The sequence below is a fragment of the Hippopotamus amphibius genome, chromosome 1 (genome assembly GCF_030028045.1).
Source record: "Hippopotamus amphibius kiboko isolate mHipAmp2 chromosome 1, mHipAmp2.hap2, whole genome shotgun sequence".
In the NCBI taxonomy this organism is placed as follows: Eukaryota; Metazoa; Chordata; class Mammalia; order Artiodactyla; family Hippopotamidae; genus Hippopotamus; species Hippopotamus amphibius.
Genome location: NC_080186.1, coordinates 43,339,548 through 43,364,150, shown reverse-complemented (window position 1 = coordinate 43,364,150; position 24,603 = coordinate 43,339,548). Strand labels below are relative to the sequence as shown.

Genomic DNA, 24,603 nt, shown 5'->3' with positions numbered 1-24,603 from the left:
GTCTCCAGCGCTTGGGAGTGGAGGCTGCCAGCCTCAGTTTCCCTATCTGTGGAGTGGGAGGATCAAATGAGATGACAGCAGATACGCTGTATAAAGTTCACAGCATTATTGTTGTGAATAATGAAGAATAACAGGGCAGAGGCGGGGGACCACCTGCCTCTTGGGACTGGATCTGGGCGGCAACAGCGCGGGACCGCTCGCCCCCAAAGAAAGCGGTGGTGCTGGGGACCTTCCCTCAGGTGCCGACCCCCAGCTGCGCCGCCGGTAACCGACAGGCCAAAGCCAGCCGCCTCCGCCCCCACTCGGCGCGCCACGACGGAAGTGGCAGCCCCAGCGGTTGGCGGGTGTCGGAAGGAGAGGGCGGGGGAAGACCGTGCGCAGCGGCCTACGGCCGTGGAGTGGCGGGACCGCCGGGGGTCTCACCTGAAGAAAGGAGGGTCCTCCAACACCAGCACGCGGCAAGAGCAAGATGGCTGCCTCCGTCGAGACAGAGAAAGACGAAGGCGGCCGCGGCGGCGGGAGTGGGACCCACGTGACACACCCGGCCCCGCCTCTCTCTCACCAGAGCAGCCTATCCCGGGAGCGCATAGATGAACTACAAAGCCCAGGCTGCTCTGCGCCTCCCTATAGAAAAGCGGCAGGTGCAGGTAGCCGCGCTGCCTTCTGGAACTTGCAGTCTCCCTGACGTTCTATTGTGTCTGTGCCTGCAATTTGTAGGGAGCCTAATGAAAGGGCTGTGTGTATTTTTGTATGGGTGTGTACTTTTGCCGGATGTCTTTCGTTGGGACACACTGTCGAACTTAACTAGTGTGGACTCACGAGTGTGGAGACCCAACTAGTTTCCACTCAGGAGGAGACACGGGAAATTTTGACCTGTTTGTTATGCATCACAGGAAAACTGAGAAATACTTAACGCAGGAAGTTTAAAAACAGCAAAAACAAATAGACTTAACTAGAAGAAGCTTTACACATTAAGTTCCTGCAGTGACTTATGTCCTGGTGCCCTGAAGAGCTAGGTCAGTTTTGCAATGAGAGAGTCCAAGTTTGGTTTTCTTAGAGCTTGCATCGGTTGGTTGCATCATCCCCCAGTGGAATTTGGGTTACAAGGAAAAATAAGGTCCAGTGCTTTTTCTCCTGCAGAAAGAGGCATTCTTGCAGGCACGAGACCATGCACCGCAGAACTGATTTGTCAGGTGTCTTCGAGACCCGAGCAGCAACCTAAGAATGAAATCCGGTTGTCTGCCTTTTTTTTTTTTTTTTTTTTTTTTTTTTTTGCGAGGGGGTAAGGGGGACCTGAACCCAATAGGCAACCCGCCCACTGTTGGGAGCGGCTGACTTCGCCGATCAATAATTTGCCTAGTGAACATTAAGTGCATAGGTTCTTGGAGGGAGGGGCTAACCTGCAGGCGGACGCAACCAGCAACGGTTCTCCCGAGCCTCTTCCCCACCCCCCACTATCTCGGCCCATCTTTTCTCTCTCGGTCCTCGGACTGACGTCCAGAACCTGAAGAAATTAGCGCTCAAAGGCAACTCCCGCAACCTTCTACGTGACCTGCACCTTTAAACTCTCATTCCGTCCCAAACCGGACCCCGGAGGCTCCACCCACATCCGTCTAACATCATTTCCTTCAGGGTTAGGAAAAAAAAAAAAAATCTGGGAACGCGAGGGGTTGGGCTGAGCCGCACTTGGGAAACCGCGCGGACCTTCTGCTAGGACTCGGGCCCTTCGTCTGCTCAGCCCAGTGGCTCCGCGCACCTACCACCATGGAATTGCGGCCTCGTCTCGGGGCCACCTGTTTGCTGGGCTTCAGTTTCCTGCTCCTCGTCTCCTCTTCTGATGGACATGTTGGGCTTGGAAAGGGTCAGACCGCGTTCTTATCATAATCTTTACTTATCCTGGGCCCCAGCCCAGTACAACCCTCTTCTTGTCCTAACATGATCCCGTTCACATTCTATCTCTTTGGCCACGCTAGATTTCTTTTTATCCTCTCCAACTGCTCCTGGAGTTTGGGGTAGGGAGTAGCGGGCCTGGGGAACGTTGAGATGGGGAAATTTTACTTGAGGGCTCCCTAAATTCTTGGGTTGGGGTAAGGAATGGCCCTTATGTTAGGAAAAGCATGTGTAAGAGACCAGCATAGTGCCTAGCACTTGTTAGGTCCTCAGGCACCGTTACTTTCTTTCCTGGGAGAAATAGGACCTTTGGGGACCTGCATATTTAGACCCTTGCCCTAGGTCTGAAGAGTCCCCTCTTCACCTCTTCTCTGAAGAGCTAGGTTACCGCCTCCTAACCTTGGAGGGAACAGCCTCTGTATCCCAGGAGGGGGTGACTGGTGCATAAGGAAGGGCCAGATGAAGGGTCGAAGGTCTGGTGTTAGGGATTCACCAACAGTTGTTCTTGGCTTGGTTCAGTAGGTGTGTCTGAAGAAACTGATTTTTTTGAACCGTGAGGGGGCAGTGGTGATGGAGAATAAGAGGTGTGACCCCCTACTCATCCATCCCATTACCTACATCTTTATTAGAACTCGGGGTTTATATTTTTTCTAAGTGGTTCTGTGGTAGCATATATTCCTCTCCCCCCCCCCCTTTTTTTTTTGTACTGACCTTACTGTATGGAATGTCTCTGCTGCAGTCCTGCTGTTTTTAATTGTGTTTTATCCTCCCTGTTTGCACATTTATTGGTGGGTGATGAGATTGGGTGGGCATTCATTGTGCCTGAATGCAGTCATTCCTTCATTCAGTAAATAATTTTTGATCACCTACCAAATTCCAGGCACGGTCCTAGGCACTAGGGATATAGCAGTGGTTAGGACAGACAAGGTTCCTGCTCTCACAAAGCTTGTATTCCATTAAGAGAGACCGAAAGTAGATACATGAACAACTTAATAGGCAAGATAATTTCAGCTAGGAATGAGTTCTGGGAAGAAAATGAAACCGATGGAGTAGAAAGGCTGGGAAGGATGATGGAGTTGGCATTACTTGAGCCAGGAAGGTCAGGGGAGGCTTCTCTGAGAAGGTGATATGTGGGGTTCCATCTCAGTGATGAAACTGCACAGTGAATTCTGTTAAAACACAGAATGTTTTAAGTACTGGCAAGCCCATTTTAAAGCAGATTACTGTATGTTTAGTGTAAAATTGTAAGTACTGAAGGAGACAGAAGAGTGTAGTGTTAGGAGTGTGCGTTTAGATTTGAGTTTTAATTTATTCTGCCACTAACCAGCTGAGAGGCCTAGGGCAGGCTGCAAAACTTCTCAAAGCTCAATTCCTCATTGGCAAAAGAGGCAGAATAATAACTACCTCAGACACACAACAAATAATTTACCATGTTCCAGTTTACTGTGTTAGGTGTAGGCAATATCTTGGAGTCACATATTCAGTATTCCTTGTTAGACATTAAGCTCTGTGTCATTGTTCCAGTTACCATTGCAGCATAATAAACCACCCCAAAATTTAGTGGTATAAATAAATCATTTTATTATGCTTATGATTCTGTGGGCCAGGAATTCAAACAAGGCACAGAGGGGAAGGTGTATCTCTTGGTTCCAAGCCTGGGGCCTCAGCTGAGCTGGTTACTTTGCTAGGTGGTCTGTCTTCATGGACTAGTGTGAGCTTCCTCACCATATGACAGCTGGATTCCAAGAGTGAGGGCCCTAAGAGAACAAGGTAGAAATGCATGGCACTTTTATCATCTAGCCGTACAAGTCACATAGCATCACTTCCACTGTACTCTATGGGCATGTTCAAGGGGAAGGGGCATTAACCACACCACCTCTATCCCCCATGGGAGGAATGTTGAGGTCCCACTATAAAAAGTGCATGTGGAATGGGAGATATTGTTGCAACCATTTTTGGAAAGTATAGCCTGACCAGTAAGCTAGGACCATTTATGTCTTATTCATGTTCAGGAATATTGAAAGAAGAGATGAATGGTACACATGATCGTTGAGATCCCTGTCTTTTTGCAGCTCATAGTCTGAAGGCTGTCAGGACAAGTCAGCAGGCAATTACATGACACTGTGATGTGTCCTGTGAGCAGGGAAATAGCAGGTAACTGTAGGAGCATATAGAAGGGCAACTTGGTTGGGGGGGGGGGTGCTGTGTTGTGAGGATTAAATGAAAAAACAAAAGGTACTTAATATTGTCTCAAACTTAGAAAGTATTTAATGTTTATTATTATATCCTCCCAAAGACAAATATTGAATTGTTCCTAAAAGAAATTATTGTTTCTTTTTTTTTTTTTTTTTGGTATCTTCTGGGTATGGATTCTTGGAAAATATTAATAGATTATAGCTCACCCACCCCACCTCCCAAAAAAGTGCTACCTGGAGCAGTGATAAGTAAGATTTCTTCCCAGATGTTTAAGTAGTTTTGGCTCTTTCCAGAAGATGGCCTGATGGTTTGCAGAGAGAAGAGGCCGAAGGACCCTACTGTTTTCATTAAGAAGAGGAAGTACAGTGGTGTGGTGTGAGCACTGGATCGGAATCAGGAGGCCTGAGTTTTAATCCTGGTCAGACTGTATAGCCAGCTCTCATCTTCCCTGGGGATCATTTATTACATGAGAGAGTTGGACTAGAAATGATTCCTAAGAGCCCTTCCAGCTCTAATATCCTAGAGTTCTAAAATAATTTCGTTGTTTTCCACGTGCTAAAAATTTGGAATCTATCACCTGTGGGGAGAAGTATAAGGATTAACATTTACAGTATATTTGCCATATTCCAGGAACCGAACCGTTCCGGGCATTTCTCATGTGTTGACCGCTTCAATCCTCATAACAACCCTCTAAGATAGATAATATTTTTTTTATCATAATCCGCATTTCACAGATGAAGAAACTAAAATGGGATGCAGGAGTCACATAGCTAGTAGATGGACCCGCTGAGATACAAATTCCAGAGCTTCTGCTCTCAACCATACACCACTCCTGCTCTGAGTGCAGAAACTCCTTTGAAAACTTTAAAGGAGAAGTGAGGAAGTTATCAGTGGGGGCGGTTCATGTGCTGTCCCACCTGAAACAGAAATGGATGGCTTTGTCAGGTCTCGAATACAAATCTGGCACTGACACGCATGGAATGTTTACCTTCCATACTGTGTCCTATTCACATTCACAACAACCCTGTGGGACAGATATTTTTGTTAGTCATATTTTGCATACGTGAAAACAGCAAGTGGCTAAACTAGGTCTGTTCGATGCAGACAGACTTTATTTAGCCACTGTGTTATTCTGCCTCTCAGGTACCGTGTTCCCTGTTTCAGAGACTTGGCTGTAAGTTCTGACGCAACCTTTTGTTTGTCAGCTGGGAGAGGGTGGATAATACTTTTCTTATGTCCTTAGCTTACACTCATGAAAACAATTTTGGCGTGAAGGGCTTGGGAATTCTGATGTAAATGCTGTGTTTGGAAATGGTCACTTTCCTTTTTTCCCCCTTTTTAAATTAATGTTTTAGGGAAGGAGCTGCTAATGTGGGAGCTTTCAGCTCACTCTGCAGAAACTGGTGTAAAGTGGCTGTGCAGGTGATACGTTAGGAAATTGGAGTGTCTTCAGATGTGCCGTGTTGGCGTGGGTGTGGGTGTGGGTGGTGTTGGGGAGTGGGTAGCAACAGGGTAAGCACTGTACCTTTTCAAGTTATTTTTGAAGGGAAACAGAAGGACCCAGGTTTTCCAGACCTGAAGTCTGTGTTTCCATTCTTCTTTGGTGAAGCCACATCCTTTTATTCATTTATTAATTTTTATCTTTGCTAGAGAGGCAGTGAAGTATAGTGAGTAAACTACAGACTCTGGAACTCCACCACCTAGGTTCTAATCCCAGCTCTGGCACTTACTAGCACTGTAGCCTTGGGCAAGCGATTTAACTTCCCCTTGCATATCTGTAAAATGAAAATGATTAAGTTTCTACCCCGTAAGTTTATTGTGAGGATTAAATAATTTAATACATGTAAAAGCATGAAAAACAATGCCTGGCATATACTAAATACCATATAAGTGTTAGCCATTCATGTTATTATTGTAATTATTACATAGAATAAGCACTCAAAAAATGATGGTGGTGGTTATTACTTGTGAAAAATTCCAATGTACTTTTTAATAGGAATTTTCAAAGAAATTTTATACATGTAGTGAACAGTTTCAAATTACACCTCTAGACTTACTTTTAGGGATAATGCAGTAGGGCAGCCAGGGAAGTGTTGGGGCACTGGGAAAGCATTTTAATTAGCAATCAGACTAACTTCTAGTTGTGGCTTCCACCAAATTGTCGTTTTGGGTAGCCTCTTCCCTTTTCCAAGCCTTTGTGATATGAGAGGATTGGACTGATTTCTAAGTTTGTGCTGTCCAATACAGTAGCACTAGGCACATGTCACTAAAATTTTAAATTAATTAAAATTAAATAAAATAAAAAATTCAGCTCCTCTGTTACATTAGTCATGTTTCAAGTACTCAACAGCTAGTAGCTACCATATTGAACTGTGCAGATACAGAAATTTCCATCAGTGGAGAAAGTTCAGTTCAACAGCCCTGCCCTAGGGTCTCAGCCATAACCTCCTATGACTATAAGCTTTGTCAGGTAGCTTCTGAGTAGTCCATGTTTATGGAGAAATTTTATTTTGCCTGATAGTTAGTAATCTAGCTTCCCTAACCCTTTTGGCTGACATTTGCCTGAGATATATTTTTCAATCATTTTACTTTTGACTTTTACAAGTCCTTCTGTTTCAGGTGTTCTTGTAAACATAACAGAGGTAGGTTTTTTTGTTTTTTTATTTTTATTTTTTTTAACCAAAATCTGACAATTTCTGTCTTTAAACTTTAACTGGCAAGTTTAGTTCACTTATATTTGTGGTGATTATTGACACAGCTGGTCTTATTTCTCTCATCCAATTTCCATTGCTACTGTGTTTTCCACTATTTTTCTCCCTTTTTGCTCTTTCATTGGGGGTTGAGTATTTGCTGGTTCTTATTTTGCTTTATCTCCTTTATTAGTTTGGAAGTTGACACTCTAGTTCTTTTCTTTTAGTGTTTACTTTTGAAATTTTACTTGCATATTTAACAAAATCTAACATTAATATCTTAACCCCCCTATGGTTAGTGGGCCTTAGAACATTTTAACTTCAGTCACTTCCTCTTTCGTTATAAGCTATTATTGTCCAATACTTTAGTTCTCTCTCCTTTTTTCACTCTATAAATTGAGCATTAAAATTTTTTATACAAATTTAAATTTATTTACATGTTTACCAGTTAATTTGCTCAGTGTTCCTTGTATTTAGGCTTTCTTCTGGAATCACTTCTTTCCTGAAATATGCCCTTTATTTATCATTTAGTTTCTCTGATTCTCTCCTAGGGGACTATTTTATATTTTCTTTTGTCTCTTCAAACCTCCAGTGCTTCCTCCACAATCCCTGCTTTCAGCCAGTCACCACACTTTCTATTTAACAGAAGGTAGAAGGACTCGGAAGAGACCTTTCAAAAATTGTCACCACATTTACCCATCTTCTAGCACCAGTGTCCTTTCTTGTCTTTACTGGATAAACTGTCAGGGCTCCTAGCAAAGGCTAATCCCTCTACTTGAGTGCTAAATCCCATCTCCTTTCATCTACTCAGATATTTTTTGACTCTCCCTTTTTGTCCTGTATCATCAATTTTCCTAATTTATTATATCATTTCTGTCAGCTTTCAACATCCTATACTTTCCTCCATATTGAATAAAAACCCTTCATGGACTCACAGCTCCCTCTAGCAATTGCCCTTTGCAGCAAAATTCTTTGAGAGAGTTGTGTGTACTTGTTCTCTAATTCTTCCCCCTGGGCTGTCTTGATCTTGCTCTAATCATCTTTTCATCCTCACTCCTTTGTTGAAACTGGTCTTGTCAGGGTCAGCATTATTCTCCACTTGCTAAATCCAGTGGTCATTTCTGATTTAATAGGAGCATTGGAGTCAGTGGGTCCTCCTTCCTTCTTGAACCATCTTGGAAACACTTGGCTTCTGAGATTCCATGTGCTGCTGGTTTTCTGCTGATCTCACTGGCAGCTCTTTATAATGTCTTCGGCTGGTTCTTCTTTATCTCCCTTAACCTGGGAGTGCTCCAGGGCTCCTGGACTCCCTCTTCATCTACACTCACTCCCTTGGTCATCTTATTCAGTCTTAAGCTTTAAATAACATCCATATGCTGATACTGTCCCTTGAATTCTAGGCTCAGATATTCAGTTACTTATTCAGCATCTCTCTTTGGATTGTCTAGTAAGCATTTCAAAATGAACATATCCAAATTCAAACTCTTTAATGTTCCTTTCCAAAACTCACTTCACCTATTCTTTTTCCCATCTCTATTAATGACAGTTCCATTCTTCTAGTTGCCAAGGCCAAAAGCCTTAGAGTTATCCTTAACTTCTCTCACCCCATATCCAGAACAAAATCCTTTTTGACTTTACCTTCAAAATATGTCCAGAATCTGATAGTATCTACTCCTTCTACCACCACAGCTGGTCCAAACCACTGTCATTGCATGTGTGGATTATTGCAGTAACCATTTTCCTAGTCTCTTTTGCTTTTGCCTTTCTCTCCTGTATTAGTTTGCTAGGGCTGCAGTAACAAAGCACCACAAACTGAGTGGCTTAAACAACAGAAACTTACTGTCTCACAGTTCTGGAGACTCGAAGTTCAAAATCAGTGTATTGGTAGTATTGGTTCCTTCTAAATGCTGAGAGAAGGGTCTTGTGTGAGGCTTCTCTCCTTATAGATGGCTGTGTTCTCCCTGTGCATATCTGTGTTCACATTTCCCTTTTTTATATGGGCACTGTATTGGATTAGGTCCCTCCCTGATGACCTCATTTCAACTTGATTACCTCTGTAAAGACCCTATTTCCAAATAAGGTCACAATCTGAGGTACTGGGAATTAAGACTACAACATATCTTTGTTGGAGGGACACAGTTCAACACATAACACTTGGCTATAGTCTGTTTTCAGGACAGAAGCCAGAGCAATCCTGTTAAAATAGAAATCACATCATGTTACTATTGATACTTTGCTCAAAATCCTCTGAGAGCTTAGCAAAAGCCAGAATCTTTATAGTGGCCTATCAGGCTCTGTGTTGTATACTCTCTCCCTTGCCTCTTTGTCCTTACTTCCTTCTACTTTGAAGGACAGCATTATTTAGTGCTTAAAAGTAAGGAGTCTGGACCCTGAGTGCATAGGTTTAGTTTCCAGCTCTGATACTCATTAGCTGTGTGAACTTGGGAAAGTTACTTAAACTTTGCATCTCAGTTTTCTGATTTGTAAAATGATATTAATAAGAGTACCTACCTCTAGGGTTGTTATGAAGATCGATATTGGTAAAGTACTTAGAATAGTGCCTGGTGTATTATATTAATAGCAAATACTTTTAGCAATTCTCCAGTCCCAGACACTGTTCCAAATTCTTTTTGTTGTTGTTGTTCTATTCATTCATTTCTTTTAGTTTTTAGATTCCACATATAAGTGAAAACATACAATATTTGTCTTTCTGTGTCTTATTTCACTTAGCATGATACCCTCCAGGTCCATCCATGATGGTGCAAATGGCAAAACTTCATTCTTTTTTATGGCTGAGTAATATTCGACTATTAATATATATGTGTGTGTGTGTGTGTATATATATATATATATATATATTTTTTTTTTTGGCTGTACTTTGTGGCTTGTGAAATCTTAGCTGCCACAGTGAAGGTGCTGAGTCCTAATGATTGGACAGCCAGGGAATTCCCATACATATATACATCTTCTTCATCCATTCATCTGTTGATGGACACTTAGGTTGCTTTCATATCTTGGCTATTGTAAATAATGCTCCTATGAACATTGGGATGCATGTATCTTTACGGATTCGTTTTCAGTTTTTTCCAGATATATACTCAGGAGTGGAATTGCTAGTGCATACAGTAGTTCTATTTTTCGTTTTTAAAGGAACCTCCATACTGTTTTCCACAGTGACTGTGCCAATTTACATTCCCACCAACAGTGTACAAGGGCTCTCTTTTCTCCATATCTTCTCTAACATCTATTATTTGCTGTCTTTTTCAAGATAGCCATTCTGAAAGCTGTTAGGTGATATCTCACTGTGGTTTTGATTTGCATTTCCCTGATGACTAGTGATCTTGAGTATTTTTTCATGTGCCTATTGGCCATTTCTATGTCTTCTTTGGAAAAATATCTATTCAGATCCTCTGCCTATGTTTCAATTGGATTGTTTGATTTTTTAATATTGAGCTGTATGAGCTGTTTATGTTTTTTGGATATTAACTCTTATAGGTCATATCATTTGCAAATATATTTTCCCATTTCAGTAGGTTGTCTTTTTGTTTTGTTGATGGTTCCCTTTGCTGTGCAAAAGCATTTCAGTTTAATAAGGTCCTGTTTGTTTCTTTTTGCTTTCTTTTTTTTTTGCCTTAGGAGACTGATACAAAAAACTATTGCTACAATTTATGTCAAAGAGTGTGCTACCTATGTTCTCTTTTAGAAGTTTTATGGTTTCAGGTCTTACATTTAGGTCTTTAATCCATTTTGAGTTTATTTTTGTATATGGTGTGAAAAATGTTCTAATTTCATTCTTTTACATGTAGCTGTCCAGTTTTCCCAGCACCACTTATTGAAGAAACTGCCTTTTCTCTGTTGTATATTTTTGCATCCTTTGTCATAGATTAATTGCCCATAAGTACATGGGTTTACTTCTGGGCTGTCTACTCTGTTCCATTGATCTGTGTATCTCTTTTTGTGCCAGTACGGTGCTGTTTTGATGACTGTAGCTTTTTAGTATAGTCTGAAGTCAGAGCGCACGAGGCCTCCAGTTTTGTTCTCTTTTCTCAAGATTGCTTTGGCAATTCCAGGTCTTTTGCATGTCCTGAGATCTTTAATGTATTGATTTATTTAATCCTCATAGCAATCCAGAGAGGTAGGTGCTATTATTACCCTCATTCACAGCTGAAGAAACTGAGGTTAAGTAACTTGCCCAAAGTCATACAGCTTTAAGAGTCAAAGCCAGGGATTCTAGGTCCAGAGTCCATGCTCTTAACTACTATTTAATACTGCTCAATAAATACTTATTAAAATAATGAGTGGTGACTACCTGATGGTGGAAAAATACCTCAGTTTATTTAAAAATGTCTATTTTGCCCTCGTTCTTGAAAGATAGTTTTGCTAGGCACATAATTCTAAATTTAAAGATATTTTCTTTCAGCATATTGCAGTAACATTCTGCTACTTTCTGATTTCCAGTTTGTTCCTGTCAGTCTAATTGTTGATCTTTTGATGGAAATATATCATTTCTCTTTGAAATTCTTCTAAGATCTTAATATTTTTCTTTTTCTGCAGTTTCACTACAATTTAAGTGTGTGTATTTTGTTTTTGTAGTTTGTCACAGTTGTTATACATTGTGCTTCTTAATATCTGCAGATTCATGTTTTATGTCTGTTCTTGAAAATGCTGTCATCATCTCCTTTTTTTCTTCCTAAAAAAATGCAAATGTATTTTTAAGTAGGTATAATACATTAGCATGGTTTAATACTTTAAAAGGTATATTCTTCCTCCCTCTCTTATTTCTCAGTCATACAGTCCCCACACCAGTATATTGTCTCTTCAAATATGTCCTTTTCCTTCAACTTTTCATTCTGAGACTCCAAGTTTATGTATACCAGTCTTTCTTAATCTACCCTCTATTTCTTGGCCTCTCTTTTACATTTTTTATCTTCTTATCTCTGCTATATTCTGTATAACTTTTTTTTAACCTTTTTAGAAAATTAATTAATTAATTATTTTTTGGCTGCCTTGTGTCTTCGTTGCTGCATACGGGCTTTCTCTAGTTGTAGCGAGTGGAAGCTACTCTTCGTTGTGGTGTGTGGGCATCTCTTGTTTTGGAGCACAGGCTCTAGGCCCGTGGGCTTCAGTAGTTGTGGCACACAGGCTCAATAGTTGTAGCTCACGGGCTTAGTTGCTCCCCAGCATGTGGAATCTTCCTGGACCAGGGCTTAAACCCGTGTCCCCTGCATTGGCAGGTGGATTCTCAACCACTGCATCACCAGCGAGGTCCTATATTCTAGATAACTTTTTTTTTTTTTTTAATAAATAAATTTATTTATTTATTTATTTTATTGGCTGTTGGATCTTTTTTGCTGTGCGCGGGCTTTCTTTTTAGTTGCAGTGAGTGGGGGCTACTTGTTCGTTGTGGTGTGCGGACTCCTCATTGCCGTGGCTTCTCTTGTTGCGGAGCACAGGCTCTAGGCACATGGGCTTCAGTAGTTGCAGCACATGGGCTCAATAGTTGTGGTGCACAGGCTTAGTTGCTCCGTGGCATGTGGGATCTTCCTGGAGCAGGGATCGAACCTGTGTCCCCTGCATTGGCAGGCGGATTCTCAACCACTGCGCCACCTAGGAAGCCCCTAGATAACTTCTTAATCCATGATTCTGCATGTCAACTAATATGCTGTTTGAACCTATCCATTGAATTTTTTTTAATTTGTAGAGTTTATTTTTGAGCAGTTTAAGATCTCATGTAAAGCCTTACCCCTTCACCTCTCCCCACCCCAGTTTCCCCTACTATGAACATCTTGCATTAGTGTGGTACATTTGTTACCATTGATAAGCCAGTGTTGATATATTATTATTTACTAAAGTCCTTGGTTTACGTTAGGGTTCACTCTGTGCCGTACATTCTATGGGTTTAGATAAACGTGTAATGACTTATACATCAGTTTGCTAGGGTTGCCTTAACAGATACCACATCTTCGGTTAAACAACAGAAAGTCATTCTCTCACAATTCTGGAGACTAGAAGTTCAAGAGCAAGTGGTTGGCAGCGTTGGATTCTTGTAGTTGGTCGTCTTTTTTCTGTATCTTCACGTGGTCTTCTGTCTGTGTCTGTCTGTGTGCTAATTCTTTTTTATAACGACACTAGTCATACTGGATTAGGGCCCACCTTAATGACCTCATTTTAACTTAATTACCTCTTTATAGCCCATGTCTCCAAATACAATTACATTCTGAGGTACTGGGTTAAGACTTCAATTTTGGTGTAGATTTGGTGAGAGAGACAAAATTTAGCCCATTAACAACATATATCCACTGTTATAGAATCATAAAGAACAGTTTCACTGGTATAAAAATTGTGTGTTCTATCTCTTCATCCCTCCCTCCCCCCATTAACCCTAGGCAACCACTGTTCTTTTACTATCTCCATAGTTTTGCCTTTTCCAGAACATCAATCATATAGTTGGAATCCTGCATTATGTAAGCTTTTCAGATTGGCATCTTTCACTTAGCAATATGCATTTGAGGTCCTTTCATGTGGCTTCATAGTTTATTTCTGTGTATCACTGAATATTCATTGATTTCATATTTTAAAAATTATATATTTAATTTTTTAAAAGTTTTATTTGGTGCCTTTACAGTTTTGCCTATTTATTTTGTGCATTGTTATATGCCCGTTTTTGTGATGCCATGTGTTATTTCTTTAAACATTTATACATAGTTGTTTTTGTATGCTATGCCTGATCATTCTAATATCTGAAGTCCTCAGGAGTCTAAATCTATTTGTTGCTCCTACTGACTCTTACTTGTAGTGACTTCTTTTCTTGCTTATTTGGTGATCTGTGATTGTGAACTCATAATGGTTGTTCATATTGGCTACCCTGGAGGCCTAACATTAGTGATGCTTTTCTCTAGAAAGGTTTGGCATTTGATTCTTCTGCAAATCAGGGAGTACTAATTACTGCCCTGGAATCACTCTAGTCGCTTTTTACAGCTGGGTTAAAATGGAGTCTCGGGTTCATCCCCTTCATTTTGCTACATGATAATGGACATTTGCTGTCGGGTCAGCCTTGCCTTTTGCTTGTTGCTCACCGTTCCTCGTTTGGTTTCAGTTTACTTTGTGTTGGTGTCTATTTCTTTGAGCCCAGTGAGTACATTTTGGAAAGTCCATTTTATGCAGGATTTCATTGTTTTGTAGGTGGATATCCCTCCAGGCTGTCTAATCAGGCATCCCTCCAAAGCAGAATTCTGTTGCCTGAGTTTAGGTTTTGACAGGTAGAATGATGATCACATTAGGCACCTTCCCGTTCTCCTGGACATCCTCCCAGTTTCACTCTCATTTAGTCATTCACCCTCCAGGATTAGACTTTGGGCTCTAGGCAAGTGACACATTTTCTCTTGGCCAGCAGCCCATGCTGTTGGGAATGAAAAGTGATGGTTAGTTTGGATACTGCATCCATGTGCTAATCTGGATGAGCTATTTATTTTCCTGTGCTAACACTGATGGAAATTTAAACTTATTTCTGGGAAAGAAAGGCCTAAAGGATAGTATACTAACCAAAAAGTCACAAAATTGAAGTTTAAATCACTGCTTGGCCATTTACCAGCTATGCGACTTGGTATAGGTTGTGTAACTTTTCTGAGTCTCAGAAGTCTCAGCTCTAAAGAATAACAAAAGGTGCTATTTACTGATCATTTATAATATGCTAAGCACTGTGTTAAGCTTTATATATATACACACACATATATACATATATGTATATATATCTTATTTAATATTCAACAATCGTATGAGATATAGCTTTTTCCCCCCTGCGGTTCTTTAACTTTATTCGGCAATCAGCAGTTAGTTCTCATCCACATTAACTGTCTGTGGTTTTTTGAAAGCTGTGACAGGTACATAGGTAACCAACATATAGAGTTTGGTGAATCTTCATCTTTGTTATGTTTTCTGGACAACCACACACAGATACGGTATAGGACATTCCTTATTCCTTTCGCCCAGACAGCTTTGTTGAGCCTAGTGCCAATGCCTGCATCTGGAGTTCCCGTCTCCTTCTTGGCAGATTTCCGGATTTCCCTGAGTGCCTGAGGGGCACGCTTCTTGAAACCCACTCCATGGATGTGGTTGTAAATGTTGATAGCGTATTCTCTAGTCACTGCCTCGTTGATGGCGGACCAGCCCTTCTTCTTCTCTCCATCCTTCTTTGCGGGAGCTATCCTGCTGGGCCGGGGTTGGAAAGATGAGATATAGTTATTATTTTTTTAATTTATTAATTTATTAATTAATTTATTTATTGGCTGCATTTGGTCTTCATTGCTACGCATGGGCTTTCTCTAGTTGCAGTGAGTGGGGCCTGCTCTTCATTGTGGTGCATCCGCTCCTCATTGCAGTGGCTTCTCTAATTGCGCAGCACAGGCTATAGGTGCACAGGCTCAGTTGTGGCTTACGGGCTCTAGAGTGCAGGCTCAATAGTTGTGGCACATGGGCTTAGTTGCTCCATAGCATGTGGGATCTTCCTGGAGCAAGGATAGAACCCGTGTCCCCTGCATTGGCAGGCGGGTTCTTAACCACTGTGCCATCTAGGAAGTCCCTATGGTTATTATTATACCTATTTTAATGAAAGTATAGAGAAGTAAAAGAGGGTTATTGTTAAGGCCAAATTTAAATGAGATAATGTGCCATGTGGTGTGCCAGACATACATAAAGTGGTCAATAAATAACAGCTAGCATTGTGATCACTAACATTTTCAAGATATAAAATTAAGTCAGTTTATGTGATATGGCTTAAATAAGATTCATTTGCTCAGTAAATATTTTATGCAGCACTTACTATGGCCATGTGGAATTCCTAATTAGAGTGAAGGAGACAGAGATACATAAACATTTACAATTCAGAGACAGAGACACATAAACATTTACAGTTCAGCCTGGGAAGTGCTGTGATGGGTCAAGAATAGGGTGTTTTGGGAGTCAGGGAAGATTTACCAGAAGAAATGCCCTCTAGGTTCATATCTGAAGAATGTGAACTCAAGGTGAGAGTGGAAGGAAAGGAAAAGGAAGCAGTGATTATGAAGACTGGAGGGGAGAGAGTGCATAGTGCATTTAAGGAAATGAAAATTAGTTTTGTGTGTAGGATTTTAGGAAAAGTATGGAAAGTGAGCCTGGAGGTGGGCAGGTGCCATATTTTGAAAGTCTTCATAAGCCCTGTTATAAGAGTTTGACCTTGCTTTTTAGAGCTTTGGAAGGCCTCTGAGAGGTTTTTTACCCAGCAGAGATGTGATTTTAAAAGATCACTCTGGCTGAGGTGCGGGGAGTAATAACAAGAATAACTTTAAGTATATTATCTCAAAATGTGTTATCTTAAAATCATTACACCACCACTTGGAAGTATAGGTATTATTATCTTGATTCTATAGATGAAGAAATTGGGACTTGGAGAGCTTATTTCATTTACAGAATTCACGCATTTAATAGGAAATGAGGGTTACACACCCATGTCTGTCTTTTTTTTTTAATAAATTTATTTATTTACTTGTTTATTTATTGGCTGCGTTGGGTCTTCAATGCTGCACACGGGCTTTCTCTTGTTGTGGCGAGCAGGGGCTACTCTTCATTGTGGTGTGTGGTCTCCTCATTGCAGTGGCTTCTCTTGTTGCAGAGTACAGGCTCTAGGCGTGCAGGCTTCAGTAGTTGTGGCACACAGGCTCAGTGGTTGTGGCTCATGGGCTCTCAAGCGCAGACTCAATAGTTGTGGTGCTCGGGCTTAGTTCCTCCGCAGCATGTAGGATCTTCCTGGAGCAGGGCTTAAACCCCTGTTCCCTGTGTTGGCAGGCAGATTCTTAACCACTGCGCCACCTAGGAAGTCCCACCCATGTCTTTCTGACTCTAAAACTATATTGCTATATTGTCTCCAACTAGTAATGATTTGTTTAGTAGCAAATAGTATTATTTGCATACTCTGTTAGTTTACAAAGCATTTCATAGTCATTATTTAATCTCCTTAAAAACTGTGAATTAGGTGATGTTATCTCCATTTTACAGGCATGAAAACTGAGGCTTGAGGGTGAGACTATCCTTGGTCCCATACACCTAGAAAGCGGTGGATTTGGGCTTGAATACCATGCTCTTGACAAAGGAAAGACTTTTTTATGGGTAGCTAGTGAACATGACACATTTCTTTCTTAGGCCTTTGCCCTTTGTTTGTGTGTGAATGTTTATCAGGCTCTTTCCTTCCAGGTTTTGGAGATCACATTCATTGGAGGACACTAGAAGATGGGAAGAAAGAAGCAGCTGCCAGGTACAAAATATGGTTTTAGGTTACTTATGATGGTAAAACTCTTTCTAGTCGTCAACTTAGCATTAATTTCAGGTGAAGGGTTATGCCAAGGCAGAGCAATGGAGTAGTTGCATGAAAACAACAAAAGTAATAATACTAGCTAACGTTTATTAAGTGCTTACTATGCACCAGACATTGAATTATGTGAATTAACTCATTTAATTCTCACAACAACTCTTTTGAGGTGGGTACTGTTGTTACCTTCATTTTACAGATGAGAAAACTAAGGCACAGAGCAGTTAAATAACTTGCTCAAGATCACACAGCTAGTTAAGTGGTGGAGCCAAGATCTGGACCCAGACACTCTGGCTTCAGAGCCTACACTCAACCAGTAAACTATACTGCCTAACAGTCTCAAGTTGAATAGTCTTAAGTGCCAAGTAGGTTTAGTCTATGCACAGAAAACTTATACAAAGGAGGAGGAAAAGGCAGGACAGGGAAGGAAAGGCTAAACATTTATCTGGGTGCTTTATATTCATTAATTTATTTAACCCTCACACCCTGTGAGATTGGTTCAGCCTGTGAAATAAGAACAATTGTTATTATTTTACAGGAGAGGAAATTCAGATACAAAATGGTTAAATAACCTGACAATAGTTTACACAGCTAGTAAGTGGCAGAGCCAAGACTTAAATATTCCCTACTATACTGTACTGGAGAGATACAAAGATAAAATATATATGCACTTTATGTTTTATTTTTTTTAATTAATTTATTGGCTTCATTGGGTCTTTGTTGCTGCGCGTGGGCTTTTTCTAGTTGCAGCTAGTGGGGGCTACTCTTTGCTGTGGTGTGGTGGCTTCTCGTTGCGGAGCACGGGCTCTAGGTGTTTCAGTAGTTGTGGCACACGGGCTTAGTTGCTTCTTGGCATGTGGACTCTTCCTGGAGCTGGGCTCGAACCGGTGTCCCCTACATTGGCAGGTGGATTCTTAAGCACTTATGTGCACTTACTTTATACACACACATCCTTGCACAGAAACACACTTCTGCACTTACTGATCTATAGTGCTTGCTTTTGCTAGAACAGATCCTACAGCTTCATGGCTCTGAGTCTCATACCTTCTGCAGGAGTAGGGTTGCCAGATTTAGCAAATAAAAATAAAGGATGTCCAGTTAAATTTGAATTTCAGGTAAACAATAAGTAATTTTAAATATGCCCCAAGTAATATTTGAGACATACTTATTTTAAAAACATTTTTTGTTGATTATCTGAAATTCTAATTTAACTAGGCATCGTATATTTTATATGGCATCCTTACCCGGGAGAAAAATTCCTATTAGTTTTTCAAGTTCTAAATCATATGACTATGCCTAGATAAAATGTTTGGCAATTTTTGTGAGCAGTTTGTTTTTTTCTTCTGTACTTTTACAACCCAACCTACCTCTTTCTAATAGAGGGTGTATTATTCTGCTTGTAGGTGCCTGACTTTTTCCATTCAGATCCTTGCTCTTCTCTGGGGGACTGTTTTATGTTCATATGTGAATTCCCAACCATGAAGATATTCAATAATTGAAATGGTTATTGAATAAATAGTTACTGAATGTCACTGGCTATAAAGAATGAAGGGGAACTAGTATTTGCGAATTGTCTTCTATATGCTAAATATAGTGCTGATTGTTTTGCAGTATTTCATGCTCCTTAAGGTCCAGTGGTACATTGATGGACATAGGCTTTGGCCGCCGGGAGATCGCATTCTCCTGAGATGTATGACATTTGACATAACATGGGATTCAAAGCTCCATCTCCTTTCGGAGAGAGCAGGACCTGGCTCTAGTTGGTCTACAACTCCTGTTTCCATAGCAACAGAGGTCCTCTAAGAGTCAAGGGAGGCAGGAAGTGCAGCTTGCATTTCCGGTTTGCGTCGGAGCCGCCGGCAATCCGGAAGTTGACGCGACGTGGTTGCACATGGCCGCGCCCTGGAAGGATGCCGCTCGTGGTGTTTTGCGGGCTGCCGTACAGCGGCAAGAGCCGGCGCGCGGAGGACCTTCGCGCGGCATTGGCGGCCGAGGGCCGCGCGGTGTACGTGGTGGACGACGCGGCGGTGCTGGGCGCGGAGGTCGCGGCAGTGTACGGCGATTCGGCCCGTGAGAAGGCCTTGCGTGGGGCCCTGCGAGCGGCCGTGGAGCGCCGCCTGAGTCGTCACGACGTGGTCATCCTCGACTCGCTTAACTACATCAAGGGCTTCCGCTACGAGCTGTACTGCCTGGCGCGGGCGGCGCGCACTCCGCTCTGCCTGGTCTACTGCGTGCGGCCAGGTGGTCCGAGCGGGGGACCGCGGGTGGCGGGCGCGGAGGAGAGTCCGAGCCTGAACGGCAGTGTGAGTTGGCGGCCGCGCGCTGAGGAAGGAGGGAGGTCTCTAGCGGCGGGCACCGGTGTCCTCGGGGAACCGCGGGCTGTGGGCTCTCTAGTAAATGGGAGAGCCCGGGCAGAAGTACCCAAGGAACCGGAGCGGGAGGAAACCAGGACGCCAGATTTTCCAGTTCCTGTGACTCCGGAATTCGAGAAATCTGCAGAGCGTGTGTCCGGTGCCTTTTATCCTCCCAAACTTCTGGAGGCCCTAGCGCTGCGCTTCGAAGCTCCCGACTCTCGGAATCGCTGGGACCGGCCCTTGTTCACCTTGGTGGGCTTAGAGGAGCCCCTGCCCCTGTCAGAGATCAGAGCTGCCTTGTTTGAGAACCGGGCTCCTCCACCCCATCAGTCTACCCAGTCCCAGCCACTTGCCTCTGGCAGCTTTCTGCACCAGTTGGACCAGGTCACCAGCCAGGTGTTGGCAGGACTGATGGAAGCGCAGAAGGGTGCAGTCCCTGGAGACTTGCTTAAGCTTCCTGGCACCACAGAGCACCTGCGGTTTACGCGGCCTTTGACCATGGCAGAACTGAGTCGCCTCCGTCGCCAGTTTATTTCCTACACCAAAATGCACCCCAACAATGAGAACCTGCCTCAACTGGCTAACATGTTTCTGCAGTATCTGAGCCGAAGCCTGCACTAACCAGAGCAGGTGGGGGAAAGTCATGGCTCCTTGTCTAACCGCTACACTCTGTTTCTCTGGGAAGAATAACCTGAAGATCTGCAGAATTTATTGATGTGTGATACTAGAGCTGTTGTGACTGATTCACTGGTACTTTCCTGAATGCCTCTGTGCCAGGCCTTGAGTTTACAGCTTAACTTGAGACTATAGAGAGAATGGAGAACTAGCTTGGAGGATCTTGGCAAATTTCTTGGAGGACAGAGCTCAGGTGGACACGGCTTGCTTAGACTGGGATCTGCTTGGGATATCACATGTCCGTTAATTTCCGCCAGCTGAATTGTGGGAAAGCAGACTGGATGGATGAATGGTTTTAAAATAATTGTGAACTGAAGATGGCACAATTCTGCATCCATACTGGCCCTTTTTTCATATGACAGTTTTCTGAGTACTGTGCATACATTTTGCTAGTCTCTGTCCAAGGGCCTGGGGTCACAGATAGGTTCACTGGTTTCTATCCTTGGGAAGTTCTGGTTCTAGTGGAAATGAAGGACAAAGCCACTGGGTTATTTCATTTAATAAAATCTTGTAGAAGACGGTGTGCTGGCATCTCTTTTGCTTAATGCAGCTTTATGTTGTTCATGTAATTTACTTAATGTAACATTTTAGATACACATGTTACCCTGTTGTGCCTTTGATTAAAAGTACTTTGGTAGTGGTCGCTGAGAGTCTGGATGTTTTGGTCTTAACCTAGAGCAACCAGTATGACCACTCCCATAACTGGGTGCTTCATTCTATTTTTCAAGGCAAATAACATGTCTTTTTTTTTTTTTTTTTTTTTCATTGATTTCATTAAACAAATGGTAGGTACCTACCTTATCAGTGCTTGTGTTTTTCAAAGCTGGATTAGATACAGTCTTTGCCCTTGAGAAATTAGTAGTTTAGACAAGTGAACAGGTGATTAAAGGATAGAAAGGACTGGTGGTTAGAATGCTTTGGGATCCCAGAGAAGAAATAGGACTGACTGGCTGTTAAGAGAAGGTGGTTTGGGGAAGACTTCACAGAGGTGTTTATATTTGGACTGTCACTCTAGAACAAGGTCAGTAAAGGGCCAAATAGTAAATATTTTAGGCTTTGAGGGCCATAGGGTCTCTGTTGCAGCTTATCAACTGTGCCATGGTCGCACAAAAGCAGCCATAGACAGTATACAAATGAGTGTGAATGTGTTTTAATAAAACTAGTTACACTGAAATGTGAATTATATTTAATTTTAACATATCACAAGGTACTATTCTTTAGATTTGTTTTCCAGCCATTTAAAAATTAAAAAAAACACGTTCATATATCATAGCCTACAGAAGCAGGCATTGGACTGGATTAGGTCTGCAGAGTATTTTGCTGACCTGTGTTCTAGAAGAATAAATAGGAGTTTGCTTGGGAGAAAGGAGGAAGCAAGACATTCTAAATTGCTCTGTAAGTGCACGATGCTGTTAAAAGGATGGGCTGCCTTGGTTGCTGATTATTTCTTGCTTATCAGGTTGTCTGGACCGCCTTTTGTTTCTGATATATGAGATGGAATTCCTGCATGAAGTGGAGGTTTGGACTATGCAACCACTAAGGTCTCTTCCATTCTCATTCTCAAATTCCAAGTTAGTTGATTATTGGTTGATTGGGTTTAAACCCATGGATTCTGGATTGTCATTCTAAATTGAAGTAGACTATAGTGGTCAGAAAAAGTTGATTTTGGAGTCAGACTTACAAGTTAGCTACTGAGTGGCAGAACCTAAATTTTATGTAGCCAAATACTTAATCTCTTGGAAGTCTCAGTTTTCTCATTTCTGTCATGAGATCTCTAATGGTATCTCCCTTAGGGTTGCTAAGAGGATTTAAATGAGGAAATGTATGTAAAGCACATACAACAATGTCATATAATAAATGTTTAGCACATTTGGCTATTATTATTATGGTTATGTAGATCCCATTTCTTACCTAAGCTTTCCTTGCTTGTTTGGTTTATAAGCTTGTACAAATATTAGAGGCACTATTCTGTCCCAGATTTGTAGTAGTTCTATGATGAGATAGCTGAATAATTCACTTGACACTTATTAAATTACTTTATATATATTTAGAATGGTGCCTGGTACATAGTAAATGCTGTATAAGCCTTTGCTACCAATAATATTATTCTCTGTACTGGGTATAGGGGATATAGAGACAGCTAAGAGTTCCTTTCTTAAGAAGCTCTAAGGCCGGTGAGGGGAAATGGGTAAATAATGAATACAGTTCAACGTGGTAAATGCTGTGATAGTATTATACAGCGTGTGGTGATGTGGTGATACAGGGGTTGGAGGATGGAAAAAGCCAATGGCTTATGACATAGGACCCTTATACAAGTTGGCACTTGAGCCTTGAGTAAGAACTTCAGCTGGCCAAGACTGATTCAGGTGGAATATGTTGCTTATTATTTTATAAAAGGAAAAGCTTTTTCCTCCCTGATTATAAAAATTACACTTAATTGGAAATTCCCTGGCAGTCCAGTGGTTAAGACTTGGTGCTTTCACTGTCAGGGCCTGGGTTCAATCCATGATGGGGAAACTAAGATCCCACAAGCCACATGACGTGGCAAAAAAAAGAAGAAAAAGTGACAATTTCAGAAAAATTGGAAAATACAGAAAAAGTATAGTAAAATCCACAATCCCATTATCCAGAGATAACTTCTATTATGTTTTGGAACATTTCCTTTCAGACTCTTTTCTACATATTTGTACAATTTAAACTATAGATAATGATTTTATATTCTAGCTTTTAATTTAACAGTATACCAATGAAAAATTTTATTAACATTTCAGTGGTTATATAACCCCATAACATTTAGAAATGCTGTAATTTGTTGTTTTCTTCTAAAGTCTTCTCCCTAGCTTTAAAGCCCAAATTTGTAGAATTTAGTAGAATGTCAGAACTTAGCAATAATTTTATGATAGTCCACTATTACTGAATAGATTGTCTTAAAATTTTTCTTATTGAAATTGTACTGCATGAACATCCTTGTATATTAATCTTTGTCTTCATTGGTTGGTCATTTTATTAGAATACATTTCGAGAAGTGGAATTACTAGATTGTAATTTTTTCATTTTGTTTTTAAGTGGATTACCCCTGATGGTGATTATCCATAAGTCCTGGTGTGGAGCTTGCAAAGGTAGGTGCAAATGATTAGACCTCAGATGCGTTCTCAAATATTAAGGTTTAAAAATATTAATGTTTAAAAATATTAACACTGACTTTGCCTCAGCACTACATGTTGCTTGAAGGAATACCAAAGAAATATATGGTATAGATTCCCTGCCCTCAAGAAATTTGCAATGGTGTTTGCAAGGGGTTGTAGGGTGAGGCAATTAAGATATAGTTATGTAGAGTGTGGGATTAAGTGCTACAATAGTTGTATGAACAGTTGTATGTACAGAGAGAGACAGGAGTGGTTAGGGAGGTCTTCCTGGAGGAGGTGGGAGCCCAGTTAGAAACCAGGTTTTCTTGCTTTGTAGCAGGTATTCTTTCTTCTATACCACCCTGACACTTTCCAATCAGATTTCTTCTTTTGTTTGGTATGCTGCACTTAACAAAATCTTGTTGGAAAAAGAGTATATAATTAGTGTAAATCATTAGTTTAAAAATATATATTCATTAGTTGTAGAGTATTGCTTTGTATTGTTGTCTTTATTACATCTATTCTTAAATAGATGTTATTGGAAAATGTAAAAAGCAAATAGTAGTAATTTTGTCATCAGTATACCATTATCCATATTTTATAAATGAGATGAAAGCTTCAGAGAAATGAAATCAGTAACTTAAGGACATCTAGCTATGCAAGTAAATGGCAGAAGCAGGACCAGAATTCAAATGTCCTGATTTCTGAGTGTTAAGATTAGAAAAAGGGTTTGTTATAGGAATCCTCTCAGCAAACTAGGTTTGGAATGACAATGATGTTTTCTTCTGTTCCAAAATCTTTTTCTCCTCCCAGCTTTAAAGCCCAAATTTGCAGAATCTACAGAAATTTCAGAACTTTCCCATAATTTTGTTATGGTAAATCTTGAGGTAAGACTTCCAGAGTTTCTCCTTTCTGCTCTGATTTTAAGTCTTTACTGTTTTAGAATTAGCATCGTTGATGGTATAAAATATTACTCAGCAGAGCTGTCTACTTGTATGTATGTGTTTTTCTCTTGAACTCATACTAAGTCTTTTCTCAGATATGGTAGAATGCCATCCAACCCCTCTTTGGGGGAGGAAGTAGGAAAAGAAAGATTGGATAAGATGACTAAATTTTAAGGTCCCTTCATTTTTAGTTTATGATTATGACATGTTTTTACTTCTTTGTATAACTGAACTAAAGATGTAGTCACACATGCAGGCCACAATTGCCTGCAAAATATGATTCAGTTGAACTCTATTCTGTGCTGGATTTATATGTACAGCCTCCTTTTTTCTTCATTAGATATCCTTTATGTAATTCACATTGACCAGAGGTCTTGGAATCCCAAGTCA

The 24,603-nt window shown here is 41.1% G+C and overlaps 3 protein-coding genes across 3 annotated transcripts in view; 2 read left to right on the top strand and 1 right to left on the bottom strand.

Annotated features, from left to right (window-relative positions):
• Positions 1 to 545, bottom strand: part of BTF3L4 (basic transcription factor 3 like 4) — a 28,526-nt gene extending 27,981 nt beyond the window's left edge. The window contains exon 1 of the mRNA XM_057710728.1: positions 424 to 545. The gene's annotated coding sequence lies outside the window, so the exon portion shown is untranslated. The remainder of the gene's footprint in view (positions 1 to 423) is intronic.
• A 1,100-nt stretch (positions 546 to 1,645) lies between these two features.
• TXNDC12 (thioredoxin domain containing 12) overlaps positions 1,646 to 24,603 on the top strand; it is a 28,040-nt gene continuing 5,082 nt past the window's right edge. Inside the window, exons 1-4 of the mRNA XM_057710703.1 lie at positions 1,646 to 1,861; positions 17,001 to 17,061; positions 23,211 to 23,263; positions 24,083 to 24,156. Coding sequence (XP_057566686.1) covers positions 1,765 to 1,861; positions 17,001 to 17,061; positions 23,211 to 23,263; positions 24,083 to 24,156 — 285 coding nt within the window. The 5' untranslated portion in view covers positions 1,646 to 1,764. The remainder of the gene's footprint in view (positions 1,862 to 17,000; positions 17,062 to 23,210; positions 23,264 to 24,082; positions 24,157 to 24,603) is intronic.
• On the top strand, positions 18,955 to 24,157 carry KTI12 (KTI12 chromatin associated homolog). The gene is made up of 3 exons (XM_057710693.1): positions 18,955 to 20,099; positions 23,211 to 23,263; positions 24,083 to 24,157. The coding sequence occupies exon 1, from the start codon at positions 19,026 to 19,028 to the stop codon at positions 20,088 to 20,090; it is 1,065 nt and encodes a 354-aa protein (XP_057566676.1). The 5' UTR covers positions 18,955 to 19,025; the 3' UTR covers positions 20,091 to 20,099; positions 23,211 to 23,263; positions 24,083 to 24,157.